This window comes from Pleurodeles waltl, chromosome 5, assembly GCF_031143425.1.
Source record: "Pleurodeles waltl isolate 20211129_DDA chromosome 5, aPleWal1.hap1.20221129, whole genome shotgun sequence".
Lineage (NCBI taxonomy): Eukaryota > Metazoa > Chordata > Amphibia > Caudata > Salamandridae > Pleurodeles > Pleurodeles waltl.
In genome coordinates, this window is record NC_090444.1 from 1,046,158,769 (window position 1) to 1,046,172,852 (window position 14,084).

The following is a 14,084-nucleotide window of genomic DNA, read 5'->3' on the forward strand; positions in this document are numbered from 1 at the left end:
TTGTGTTAGTCATAATTCTTTAGAGGTTGCCCTGGGGACCCCCTTCAACCTTTTCCTAGCTTTTCTTTCCTTTTTCCTTTGTCTTTTGGTAACTGGCATTTTCAATGACTTTTCTACTTGGCTATTAGGGGTCAGGGAAATGAGAACTTAGGAGGGTTGCGAGATCTGGTTAGATATTTCTTCAGGGATGTGGACTATCTCTTCTGATGGAATTTCTATGACGCCTTCATTTTCATAACATTGTTTAACCTCTTTTATACTTCTTACTGTGTTACCCTCTCTTTCCTCTTTCCCATATTCCCTACCCATCTGCTCACCCTCATTCCTCTGGGTGTTATCCCTTAATTTACATTTATAATACCTCTCTAACTCATCATCAGTTCTCTTCCCCAGGGTAAGGTTAGCTATAAAATCATCCATTAGTGCAGTTATTACCTCTGGTAGAGTTACAAGCTTACTAACTATTGGTCCACAAGTACAATCATGCTCAATTGATTCTGCATAGGACTGAGCTCGTTTAATTAGATTCGGTAGGCCTGCCAATTTTTTATCAATCCCAGAGATGGACTGAGCCATCATGTTTAAAAGGTCCACCTGCACATCCATTTTCATAGACTGATAAGATAGAGCATCCAAAGTCAATTGTGACGTTTTGAAAAAGATGCCCCATACTTTGCTTTGTTCGACAGACCCTAATGAATTCTGTGTAGATTTTGTATGGTCGCTACACTCCCCCTGACTTGGAACTTCTTGACGTGGAATGTACAACAACTGAGCTTGAGATGACACAATACCTTCTAAAGCTCTTTGATCTTGAGATGGTCGGTTCTTAGGACCGTTCATTCCACTGACCTGCAATACTTGAAATATACTCACTGGCTCGGATGAACCACCTTCTTACCGGCCATTGGGATAGCATTTACTAGGGCAGAGACAGAGGACACCTAGACACCCGTTATCTGTGTGTCGGCTGACCATTATTAGGCTGGAGACCACACTTTCCGAAGCCTGAGGAGAATTCAATGGTTAAGAGTTACTACATTGATCGTCACCCCCCAGAACTTCTTGGTTTGTTATCATATTGGGTTTTCAGAAGCCTTCTTTATGGTGACGTCCACCTCTAGAGGTATCCGGGTACAACTCTTGATAGGGCTGTTTGTCATTCTGGGAGATGATAATGGTGAAGGCGCTCTTAAGGTGAGTCTTAAGGTGAGTAACATCAGATCTATAATAGAGCACCAAGTGTTTTCTATCGATGATTTAATAGGAATACCCACGGAGAATTTTGTCCCCTTCTCCTCAATTTCTAGACCATTTTGGCTTCCCAGATGATAATTCAAGCTGCTCCCGCTTACTTCGCATTTATTTTGGGGAAGATTGTATTTGAGGAGCACCTTGGGCCATTTGAATGGAGGGGACAGTGAACACACACTGGACACTTAGCAACTCACTTGACTTCACAGATCCCAAATTTTAAACTATTATCTCTCTTTATTGGGGAAATAGGCTGGGAAAGAGCTGTTTGGTCCTTGGAGGTGGAATGTATTGCCTGCACTAGATTCAGCAGGAAGTCAAATTTATATGGCATCTTTACTGCTTTACCAAATGTATGAGCTTCAGGGGAAATCAGGGTCTAATGGTCTTCTTCATTATTTTTACTGCTTTAACTTTGCTGGTTGCCAGCTTGGAGATTTTTGTTTCCTTATGCTTCTTTTTGGTAATGGGTGAGATGACCTCTCTTTCCCTGAGTGCATTCTCCCAAATAGAAGAGTTCAACCCTTTGTTTTCTGTTTTGGACGATTTACAGACTCGTTGACTATAGGGGTAAGAATGCGCCGCCTCACCTCGCATCAACAAGCGAGGGTCACGAGCACGCAGAGGCAGTAAAGTGGAGGTGGAAGAGTGAATAGAGGGCAATCTAGAGGGTGAGATGGATAGAGATAGAACATGAAAATACCACTCCCTCTTGAGCCCCTCTTAAACCCCATGGGTCACAAGCCGCACTCTTATGCTAAGAGCTGCTTCCACAACCACAGTCTCAGATGCTTAACGGTTAGTACCAAGCTTCTCCACACTTCACACCCCTGTAGATTCTACACAAACTCTGAAGGCTCTGAGGTCACTGGGGGCTTTATAGTCTATCCCCCTACACAGTGCTACACCTCCTCTACCTCCTCCACTACAGGCCTGTCACTCACCTCTGTCCACCTCTATTACTCTATTTATTCTGTCAGAAGCCCTTAAGAACTTTCACTGTGTAACACAGCGTGATGCAGAAATGCAGTGATACAGTGATGCAGTGATATCCGCTATGACTGTTGCATGTTGAACAAATAGAACAGGTGAGAAACAGGAAACAGGCAAACATGCTGGAATCAATGGGAGAGAGAGCGGGAGTTGGAGCAGGGGCAGGGTCAGGAGGATTGGGGGCAGACCTGACAGTCCTGGAGGTCCTCCAAGGCTGGGCCGACTGATTAAAATATTGATCCCCCGAGGGCTAGATGCTGAGCTTGCCGCTCCCTACCGGCTGCTACCGATTATGAGCACTTTTTCCCCAGCTCTCACAGTCTCTCACCTCAGTCTCAAGCTCATTCTCAATGTTGGCCACACTCTCACTGCTGCAACAGCTTAACTCTGTCTTGAGGCTTCAGGAGGGGTGGGGAATTGTCTTGAAGCCAGGTAAGAACCAACAGCAGCCAAGCCGGGCTGCTTGCCTCCTGCTGTCACTCACTACTTGCCTCTCACTCCCGGCTTCTAACTTGCTTCTGGCCCCCCTGCTCCCCTGGTCCCTGCTCCTCAGGCCACTCTTCAGGCTGCCTCCTGGGCTCTATGGACCCATGTCCTTTCGTGTTTGTTCTCTTTGCATGTTACTCCGTGTGTCCTTGCTCACCTCACTGCACCTCAGCCTCATTGAATCTCGTTGGATCTTGTTGGATTTCGTTGGATCTGCGGCTGCTCCTCCGTGATAACTGGATTAGGATGGGCCAGTGATCAGGGACTGTTATACTGCCATTAGTCAGTATCTTGCATTATGTGATGCTGGATTACTTTTGTGTGGTAGGCGATGAGGCTCAAGCTGCTGACAACACCACTTTAATGTTTGTCTATTATATAGGACAAGGCCTAATAAGGCCCTTCCTACCATGGTCTGGGGGTCTGTATCTTGAAAAATTTTCTTTGATTCAGTATGAGTCACACATTCTTGTTTCTAAAAATCCCGACATATCGACAGCCTCTGTGTTGTATACTGGAATTCAATTTTTGTTTTGCCCAGACACTTGTACTAATGTGTTGGTGTCTAATGGTTGTAATCCTGAGCTGGAAACTGTGTACCTGCAACATATACCTCTTTGCATAAGTAACTTGTGTCTTCATCATATGGTTCATATGGTCTCACATCTCAACATAGTAAAAAATAGTAAATTAGGCAAGCAAACAATGAGTTTGTGCTGGGTGAATTTATTACAATACTAAAGCAGAAAACAAAAATTGGGACATGAAGAAACAAAAAGGCAAAGTGAAGGGGTCAGTCATGATAAATTAAATCATTAGAGTAGACACCAAGATGTGGCTGGATGGTGTCCTGGCTTGGAGCCGTCCCAGTGGGGTCACCCCACTGACCCACAGCATCATTCTCACTTCCCCTCTCCCCACAGGCCTGTGCCTTTGCCAGAGGGTACCCTCTCCAACTTGTTCCTGGACCCTGATTGTCAGAAATGTTTGGCTGCAACTCAGGATCCAGGGGGGCACGAGATGGTAGACAATGTGCTAGGTACACAGGTTGGGGGGGTGAGTGGTTGACTGTGATGTTGAGGCAACCGGGCTGAGAGGTGTTGATGTGGGTACAGTGAGACTCACTGTTGGTGTCTGACCAGGTTGCCCATATGGGCCAATCCGTGCCCCAGGCCCAGGAGTATCTTCTTCACTTGGGGCTTCATCCTGGGGGGTAGTGGCAGTGGCAGTCTCTTCTGTGGCCTCTTTGTGCCCAGTGGCAGCCAGTCTTGTTGATGTGATATGTACAATGCTACTGTTGCATTGTGGCATCTACCTACAACAGTTTAGTGTTGCAGTAAGCAGAGACATTGTGCAAAGTTAAGTTACATTTAATCCTATTGTGGCAAGCACCCATGGTAGAGGTTGTATTGACATGACATTTGTGAAGCATGCTAATTCCATTTAAGTCAAGCAGCTGCTGCCATGTGCAGATCATTAGCACTTGGAAGGATGGCACCAGTGCAGGCACAGCAGTGGCTAGGCAAGATATGGCTTTGACCATTCTGAAGCCTAGTTGACTGTGATGCAGGCAGACTCAGGAGTTTGTTGTATATGTGACTGGAGTCATCATGTGGTCAGTGCAGTATGAATGTGCCTTCTGCCAAAACCATTCTGGTTATGCATCTTGAGGCCTTAGGGATCATTGTTCTATACACTCGGTAGGGTATCATTCCTGTCCTCCAATACTTCATCTTGGATTAGCAATTCAAGATGGGTCTATGTTGACAGATTGTCCTGCCATTTGATAAAGTGTTGTTTTGACCAATGACTTTGTGTTTCACCACTGCGCATATTAGTCGCTCAATGTTCACCAGTAGCACATGGTATGTTTTGTTCAGTTTAGCCGCCTATGGGCTTTGACATTGCATTAGTCATTACATTCTGTATTGTGCCTATTGGCTTTGACATGGCATTAGCCATTACTTTCTGTATTCAGTTTAGCCGTCTATGGGCTTTGACATTGCATTAGTCATTACATTCTGTATTGTGCCTATTGGCTTTGACATGGCATTAGCCATTACTTTCTGTATTCAGTTGAGCCGCCTATGGGCTTTGACATTGCATTAGCCATTACATTCAGCTTAACTGCCTATTGGCTTTGACATGATGTATTCAGTTTAGCTGCCTATTGACTTTGACATGCTATTAGATATTCTGCCTATTGGCTTTGACATGATATTCAGCTCCGCTGCCTATTGGCTTTGACATGATATTATACATTGCATTTTATATTCAGCTCAGCTGCCTATGGGCTTTGACATGATATAAGACATTGCATTTTGTATTCAGCTTAGATGCCTATTGGCTTTGACATGACACTAGACATTGCATTTGATATTTAGGTTAGCTGCCTATTGCCTTTAACATGACATTGCATTTGATCTTTAGGTTAGCTGCCCATTGCCTTTAACGTGGAGTTCTGTATTTTTCCAAGCTGTGTTTTTGCACCAGAGAACCAAGATGTTTTGCTCTCACAGTAGACTAGACCTGATAAGAGAGAGTACATGGGCGTCGTTTCTCTTCCCTTGAGCTTGGGAACAGGAGTAGTCTTGGAGACCTGGCCAGTCTCCAAAAGGCTTGCTCAGTTTCCCAGGTCTGAGAGGAGGGGGCACACCTTTGTAACGAATGTAACAGGCTGCAGAGAGTCAGATTCGAATCTGCCGGACCTCGTGCTGGAGCTTGGCGCCAGCTGCCAGCATCCCGTGTGGGTAGATGACACTCTTTCTCGCGGCTGACAGGGGTCATCAGCTTGCAGACCTTAGAAAGATGTAGCTGTAAATAGTTCCCACACGGTGAAGTATTTGTTTTGCTTTGCATTCAATATTTTATAAGTATAACCTGCTGTGTATATTGCAAACTGATATATTTTGTTTGATTAACGCGGACTTGAAAGCTACTAATTCGTCATTCATTCATAAACATTGTGGTTGGGGAAGAATAAAATAACAATAAAAGTCTTCTTTGACCTCACAAGTGCATTTCTGTTGTGTTATGTTAGTGCTTAGAAACTAAATAAGAGGAAAGCACTACAATTGGTACCTGGAGTCGTGGGGTCGGTCATTAAGAGGTGATTAAAAGGGGTTTGACGAGTTAGTAGATTTCTAAGTGCACACTTTAAAAGTGTAATTGTTTTTTTGTTGTTTGGAGAATTACAGAAATTGTTTTCTGTTTGGAGAATCACAGTAGCACGGCAGACCATGTCTGAGAATACATGTGTTGATGAACTGCCTGATGGTGCTAAGAAAAACTGTGAATTGTTTTCTGTTTGGGGAATTACAGAAGAAAATGCATGTGTAGCTAAAATGCCTGATGTTGTTTTGAGAAATAATTCCCGTTGTATATATGTAGAAAAAGTGTGTTTTGGAAGTAATGATGACAGAAAGGTCTGGATACCTTTATCTGCTTACAGAGAAATGCAGGAGAAATGTAGGAAGTTGGAACATGAAAATAGGAATTTACGTGAGCAAATTAGCCCGACTGAAAGTTATAAAAGGGCTGTTTTTGAAGAATCTTTCTTGTCCCATTCCAGTAATGAGGGGGTTAAGACAGCTCCGAGCTGCACTGAGTTTCCGTGTGAGCCAGGGTTTTTGGCAGCCAAAATGCATTCCTTAACTGATAACATGGAGGAGAGAGACCAGAATGTGATTTACGAGTTACCGTTGCAAAATGCACAAGTAAAACTAGAGCAAGACACCCCGAGTTTCATTAGCTTGTTTGATTTTTGGAAAAAGAATAGCCCTCATTTGAGAGAAATCCTAACACTTTTGTACATGGTCACTGTGAAAAATAATATGCAGCTGCGCACTTGTGATTTGGCAAATGAAATAATGCAGACTTTAGGTTTCTGCGCAGTGCAAGAAGGAAATACTTATGTACATTTAAATCAAGAACAAGGAAAGAAAATAGTGCCCCTAGCTAGAATCATACAATGGATCTGGTACTTGCAAGACAGGGCTAGAGTACCACAGATAAAAGAATTATCAATGAAATTGTGTGCACCATTTGAATTCGTGTCCACTGAAGATAAAAAGCATGTTTGTTTTACTAATGATTCATTGACTGAAATGTTGTTTTCTGGCACAGGAGAAGGAACAGAGTTGTATAATGTGTGTCAGATTTTAAAGCAAGAGCTACGTGAGATGTGTCATTTTTATGCTGATTTTTGGTTCTTTGATAATGTTTTAGCACCTAACTGGTTCAATTACATTGCAGATGTTAATGAGAAAAATGCAGAGAGAGAAGTGTTCACCCAGAATTCTGCCTTAGTGGGGATGGCTATGTGGGTGCCCCAGAAATGTGAAAAGGCCACTTACAGGTGGGCAGAGATGAGAGAGATGCACATTCCCCTAGATTTGATAAAAACTGTGCAGCACGCACAAAAGCAATCTGTCATGCAAGCAGTCACAGAGCAGTTGGGGAGAGGAAAGTTACCAGAACAGAAATGGCAAATTGATCAGGTTTTAGGGAGAGTGATTGCTGCAAATTACCAAGGAAAAATCGAAATTATGCTGATACCTAGAAAAGAATCTGATTCATTCATACAAATTGGAGACAGAATGGCCCAAATTGACAAAAGTGCAGTGAATGGAGGTTTGGTAAAGAATGAGTCTGCCCCAGCCCTTCTGACAGTGCAAGAAAAAGGAAGCTGTGGCGCAGCAGATAAAAACCTCAGTACTGATGTGTGGGCTGAAGCCCCAAGTGACCCTCCAGAACCTGCAGAAAATATAACAAAGGGCCCCAAAAACGTCCTGCTGATTATAAAACAGGGAAAGAAAGAGGAAGGGTGCAGTTTAAATGAAAAATGTTATTTGCAAGAAAAGTCATACTTGTTTCTTTTGCAGATCCGACCACGTTTCGCCACTGTCCCTGAGTGCGCTGTGTGGTCCCCCTTCTGGTGTGTGCGTGTGGGGTCGGGGAAGGGACCGAATCCCCAACCTGAACCTGGCTGAGTAAAGTGCCAGCACCATGGATCCATTTTGCGCAAACTGCGCCTTCAGTTCAAGTTCAACTTGTTTGCTGTGTTTTTTTTTTTTTTTTTTTTTTTTTTTTTGCCTCTCGTTTGGAACTCTGACTTTTGCTTACCTTCCAGAAAACCTTTCAGGTGGACCGTGCATCTTTACATGAGTAGAACTCATGCCACATCAAATTGCTAACACTGTTGAATTAGAGACTCATTCAGAAAAAAAAAAAAAAAAAAAATTGCCCAGTCTTTTCTATGTAGATGTATCTGATGTGAAAGGTTATGAGATCAATGTGTTAATTCACTTCTATTGCTTTACAGGGATTGCTTTGATCATTGAAATTTGATTTGCTGATAATGTTTTTTTTTTTTGTGCTGATGTTTTTTGTTTTTGGTTTGACACAAGAGATATGTGAAACAAAAATTCATTGGTCAAAGGGCGGAATGTCCTGCCATTTGATAAAGTGTTGTTTTGACCAATGACTTTGTGTTTCACCACTGCGCATATTAGTCGCTCAATGTTCACCAGTAGCACATGGTATGTTTTGTTCAGTTTAGCCGCCTATGGGCTTTGACATTGCATTAGTCATTACATTCTGTATTGTGCCTATTGGCTTTGACATGGCATTAGCCATTACTTTCTGTATTCAGTTTAGCCGTCTATGGGCTTTGACATTGCATTAGTCATTACATTCTGTATTGTGCCTATTGGCTTTGACATGGCATTAGCCATTACTTTCTGTATTCAGTTGAGCCGCCTATGGGCTTTGACATTGCATTAGCCATTACATTCAGCTTAACTGCCTATTGGCTTTGACATGATGTATTCAGTTTAGCTGCCTATTGACTTTGACATGCTATTAGATATTCTGCCTATTGGCTTTGACATGATATTCAGCTCCGCTGCCTATTGGCTTTGACATGATATTATACATTGCATTTTATATTCAGCTCAGCTGCCTATGGGCTTTGACATGATATAAGACATTGCATTTTGTATTCAGCTTAGATGCCTATTGGCTTTGACATGACACTAGACATTGCATTTGATATTTAGGTTAGCTGCCTATTGCCTTTAACATGACATTGCATTTGATCTTTAGGTTAGCTGCCCATTGCCTTTAACGTGGAGTTCTGTATTTTTCCAAGCTGTGTTTTTGCACCAGAGAACCAAGATGTTTTGCTCTCACAGTAGACTAGACCTGATAAGAGAGAGTACATGGGCGTCGTTTCTCTTCCCTTGAGCTTGGGAACAGGAGTAGTCTTGGAGACCTGGCCAGTCTCCAAAAGGCTTGCTCAGTTTCCCTGGTCTGAGAGGAGGGGGCACACCTTTGTAACGAATGTAACAGGCTGCAGAGAGTCAGATTCGAATCTGCCGGACCTCGTGCTGGAGCTTGGCGCCAGCTGCCAGCATCCCGTGTGGGTAGATGACACTCTTTCTCGCGGCTGACAGGGGTCATCAGCTTGCAGACCTTAGAAAGATGTAGCTGTAAATAGTTCCTACACGGTGAAGTATTTGTTTTGCTTTGCATTCAATATCTTATAAGTATAACCTGCTGTGTATATTGCAAACTGATATATTTTGTTTGATTAACGCGGACTTGAAAGCTACTAATTCGTCATTTATTCATAAACATTGTGGTTGGGGAAGAATAAAATAACAATAAAAGTCTTCTTTGACCTCACAAGTGCATTTCTGTTGTGTTATGTTAGTGCTTAGAAACTAAATAAGAGGAAAGCACTACACAGATACAGCTGTAATTTGGGCATAATCTGTGCTTGATCACTCCTAGGTGAGTATACTTCATTTGAGAGTTGGCAAAAAGATGTGTTGTAGCATGTGACCACTGTGCTGGTGGTTAAAGTTGGAGAAAGAGGGCCTCCTGGGAGTTAAAGTCATGTCACTATCTCTACTACACACACTTGACAAATGTTATCCTCCCAGGTGAGTAAACTTCATTTGAGAGTTGACACACAGATGTATTTAGGCAAGTGACCAGAGAAACCGGGCCTCCTGGGAGTTGGAGTCATGGCACTCTCTATACTACACACACTTGACAAATGTTATCCTCACAGCTGAGTAAATTGAGAATTCACACGTAGATTTATTTTGGCAAGGGAACACTAGGATGGTGTTTTGTGTTACAGAAACAGGGCTTCCTGGGAGTTGCAATCAGGTCACTTCCTACTTTTCTGCACTTGACAAATGGTATCCTTCCAGTTGAGTAAACTTCATTTGAGAGTTCACTAACAGATGTATTTGGGCAAGTGAACACTGTGCTGATGGTTGGAGTTAGAAAAACAGGGCCTATTGAGTTTCGCATTTAGGTCACTCCCTCTACAATAAAAATGGTACCCTCCCAGGTGAGTAGCCCTCATTTGAAAGTTCACTCACAGTTTTCAACAAGTGAACCATGGTCTGGTGTTTGGAGTTACAGGAACTGTGCCTCCTGAGAGTTGTAGTCAGGTCAGTCCCTGCACTACACACACTATACACATGGTATCTTCCCAGGTGAGTACACTTCAATTGGGAGTTGCCAAATAAGGGTCTTTGGACAAGTGACCACTGTGTTGGTGCTTGGAGTTACAGGAACAGTGCCTCCTGGGAGTTATAATCAGCTCAGTTACTGACATGGTATATCCCCAGGTGAGTACACTTCAATTGAGAGATAACAAGCAGGAGTAATTGGAGAAGAGAAAACTGCTCGCGTGTTTGGAGTTAGAGAAACAGTGCCTCCTGGGAGTTGCAGTTAGGTCACTTTCTGTACTACACACACTATACAAATGTTGGGTATTATTCATCTGTATGCAGTCTGCATTTAGGTTTAGGCATACGTTTGCCTGTTGAGACATACCATGAGTCCTGGACTTATTATTGTAAACAAATACTATTAAACTAGTAATACATAAAGAAAAATAAAAGATACAATACGTTTCCTTTAAAAAAAGAACTTTGTACTAAATTAACAGTTAATTTAAAAATATTAATTAATTTATTACACCTTTAATAAAACACTTTTAAAAATACAATCACCTTCCCTCATTACATTTTTTTAAATTTAATTTGCAATAAACTTTTTTATAAGCTATCTTTAATTAGTTTGAATAAAGTTTAAACTGTATATAAAATGCAAATAATTTTAAATGTAAGTGTATTATAACATTAAAACATAGAATACAGTATTAAGAGTACCTAACTATTTTTAACATAAATGTATTTCGATATTTCTTTAAATGTAGAATTAACTTAATCAATTTTACATTATTTCCTGGGGGAGCTGGTTGGGGTGGGGGTGGGGTTGGGGGTGGGGAGGGGTTTCGTGTTATAGCCTGTCTCTGCTGTTTTCTATGGGACTGTGTTGCAGTACTAGCTTCGGTCATGTATAGTGCTGGAATTACTCCAAGGCATTTTTGTCACTCTTAGGCATGTAGTAGAATTAGAAGTGCATTTTTGTTAAAGTAATTATCTTAACCTTATGGGGATGTGTGTTTTCTATTAGTGTGCCCCTCCCTAAATTTTCATTAACTCCACACATTTTACAGTAATTATTTCCCTTTACCCAACCACTCCCCCCTTCTCCCTTCCACATCTACTATTCTCTTACCTATGGCATGATCTCTGAACAGATGGGTGAGGCATAGGCCATAGGGTTGTGAACTGCATGATGTAGTATATTTGAAGGAGTACTACTGGAGTACTACTTTACATACCCCACAATGCCTTTTATGAATTGGCCCTACAGTCTTTCTTCTGTACAGATCCTATTATCCCATCTGTTTCAATGGCCTAGTGCTCACTACTTACATCTGTGGTGATCTACAGATCATGTTTGAATCCTGCCAAAAACAACTGATCCTTTTTGTGGTGCTGGGAAATGGGTGACAGTAACGTATTTTATTTACAGAGCAAAGAAGAGGTGTGTGAAGGGCGTTATAGAAACGTTTTATATTAATTCACATTCAGAGTTTTTTTTACAAATCTGATTCATATGTCTGAGCCTTGTTTGGAGATAGGGGGGCTGGGGTAGCTTCTTCACTCCCACCATGCCTGTCTGCATACAACAGCATCCTCCCATCTGTTTCAATGGTCTAGTGCTCACTACTTACATCTGTGGTGATCTACAGATCACGTTTGAATCCTGCCAAAACAACTGATCCTTTTTTTGGTGCTGGGAAATGGGTGACAGTAACGTCTTTTATTTACAGAGCAAAGAAGAGGTGTGTGAAGGGCGTTATAGAAACGTTTTATATTAATTCACATTCAGAGTTTTTTTTACAAATCTGATTCATATGTCTGAGCCTTGTTTGGAGATAGGGGGGCTGGGGTAGCTTCTTCACTCCCACCTTGCCTGTCTGCATACAACAGCATCCGGTGGCAGAAAAAAGACCCTGTAGCTAAAGCTAAAGTTGTTGTGCCCTTACACCTCCCACCCTCTACCGCCCATGCAACAGCAAAGAGAAAAGGCTCCCTACACGTTAAGATGCCTGCTTCAAGAAGGTGGTAAACGTATGTAGATTTTTGATCCCTTATTTCCTTTGAAAGGAGGAAATCATATAGAATTGTACTTGACGTTCCAGGGTCTGCATGTTATTCTCCATTCCATAGGAATCAACTTATCATCCTCGGTCTTAATATTGAAATACAAGCCAGAATCAGAGATGTCTGCCCTCCTGCATAGTCACACATATACCAGTAGAATTTGTAATGGTGATCACAGAGATCCTGGAAAGGGCGGGAAAACAACAGTGGTGAAAATTCATTTTTTTTAAATGAGCTTTAGATGTTCTTCTACCTTCTATCATACTTGTCAACATAACATGTTCGTAATATTTTTATGATTTTTAAACACATGAGCACAAAAGCATATAACACCGAAATCAATGTACTAGAATAATGCACATATATGCTATTTAATAAATAAATAAACAAAAAAATATATATAACAAGTCAGGGTGAGGGTAGAGCAGAAAGGTTAGAACATCATATAGATCTCAAATCATAAGTATAAAGTACTCAATTCAAACAATAATATTTGTGGGTGCCACAATAAATAATTACGAATACCACCTGAAAATATGACTTCTTCCCCTCCCACCCAAAACAAAATGCACTAACACAATCATCTAATACAATGGTGTCTTTTCTTTAATAGAGGAGGTACTTTGCTTACTATTGATAAAGCGAAACCAAATTAAGCCCCAAAAAATCAAAAGATTGATCTGAGTTCAGAAAAGCAAAATGTGCGTGCTGAAGCAGATATGCTAATTAAAATTTATGAGTGTTATGCATTATTATAAAATAAAAGAAATGCTAAAATTAAATACTCTAGAGAAATTAATGTGCACGTTTGAAAATGTGACCACTAAGAGTGGCTGCCAATGATCACGAATTATACTAAAAATGATTAAAAATATGAAAATTATGAAAAATGATTAATAAAAATGTAGTAATATGTCATAACGAGATGTATAACGTATGTTTTACATTATATCGTAGAGCTAACTTAGCTGAAGTTGTGGCCTAGTTTTGCCAGGCCTCATGCCGAAGCAGAATGAATGCACTCTGTACTGAAGTTGAGATGAGAATTAACCTTGAACCTCCAAAGTTAACGTTTGCTTAGCTAGAATTTTCTGCAATGTTTCGACGGACAGGAGATGATGGAATCGAATTGATACAATTATGTGTAGAGTAGACTGGATGTACTTTCCCAGGACCTGAACAATAGGGACACTGACTAGAGAAGAAGATGCAACATTTTCGAAACCTGATGAGCCGGATGAGGAGGACATCGTACAGAGGACCAATCAACGAACTGTGAAATATTAGAATTCATAGATTTGCTAAATTAATGTTATTGGGTAGAGTCATAACTTGTGATTAGTGAACCAATTAGGAATTGGGGGGATGGACTGAAAAACTCTAATAGAAGGTCATGACAAAGGGCTGAAACTTCAGATGGGAGGGGAGATTGGATGACGTCAGAAAACGCGTTCCGAGAATCTGTCATTTGGCTAATGCACTGTAGAGCCTGATGTGTTGCTGATCGATTGATGACCTGAAGATGAAGAGTGACTTTGTTGCTGATCCATTCTGTGGATAGGTAGCTATGACAATGTGACTGATTAACTTTTGTGCCTTTTCTTCTAGGTACCACCTGTGCTGTTTTATAGTTTTTCTCTTAGCTAGATGTTTTCCAAATTCATGTTCTAAATTGTTTTCGCATGAAGTCCCACATGCTAATGCTAATCTGGGTTAGGTAAGGTTATCTTAGGTGACGCTGATTGTGACAAATGATTGACAAACTGATTGCTGAACTCTGCTATTAATGTTGACATATTCATCTTTGTT

General features: G+C 41.3%; 1 protein-coding gene across 1 annotated transcript; it reads left to right on the plus strand.

The window, feature by feature from the left end:
- Positions 1-5,584: 5,584 nt before the first annotated feature.
- Positions 5,585-9,352, plus strand: LOC138296276 (uncharacterized). Its single transcript, XM_069235246.1, has 2 exons — positions 5,585-7,090; positions 7,617-9,352. Exons 1-2 carry the CDS (start codon positions 5,973-5,975, stop codon positions 7,726-7,728), a joined length of 1,230 nt encoding a protein of 409 aa, XP_069091347.1. The 5' UTR covers positions 5,585-5,972; the 3' UTR covers positions 7,729-9,352.
- Positions 9,353-14,084: the final 4,732 nt, after the last annotated feature.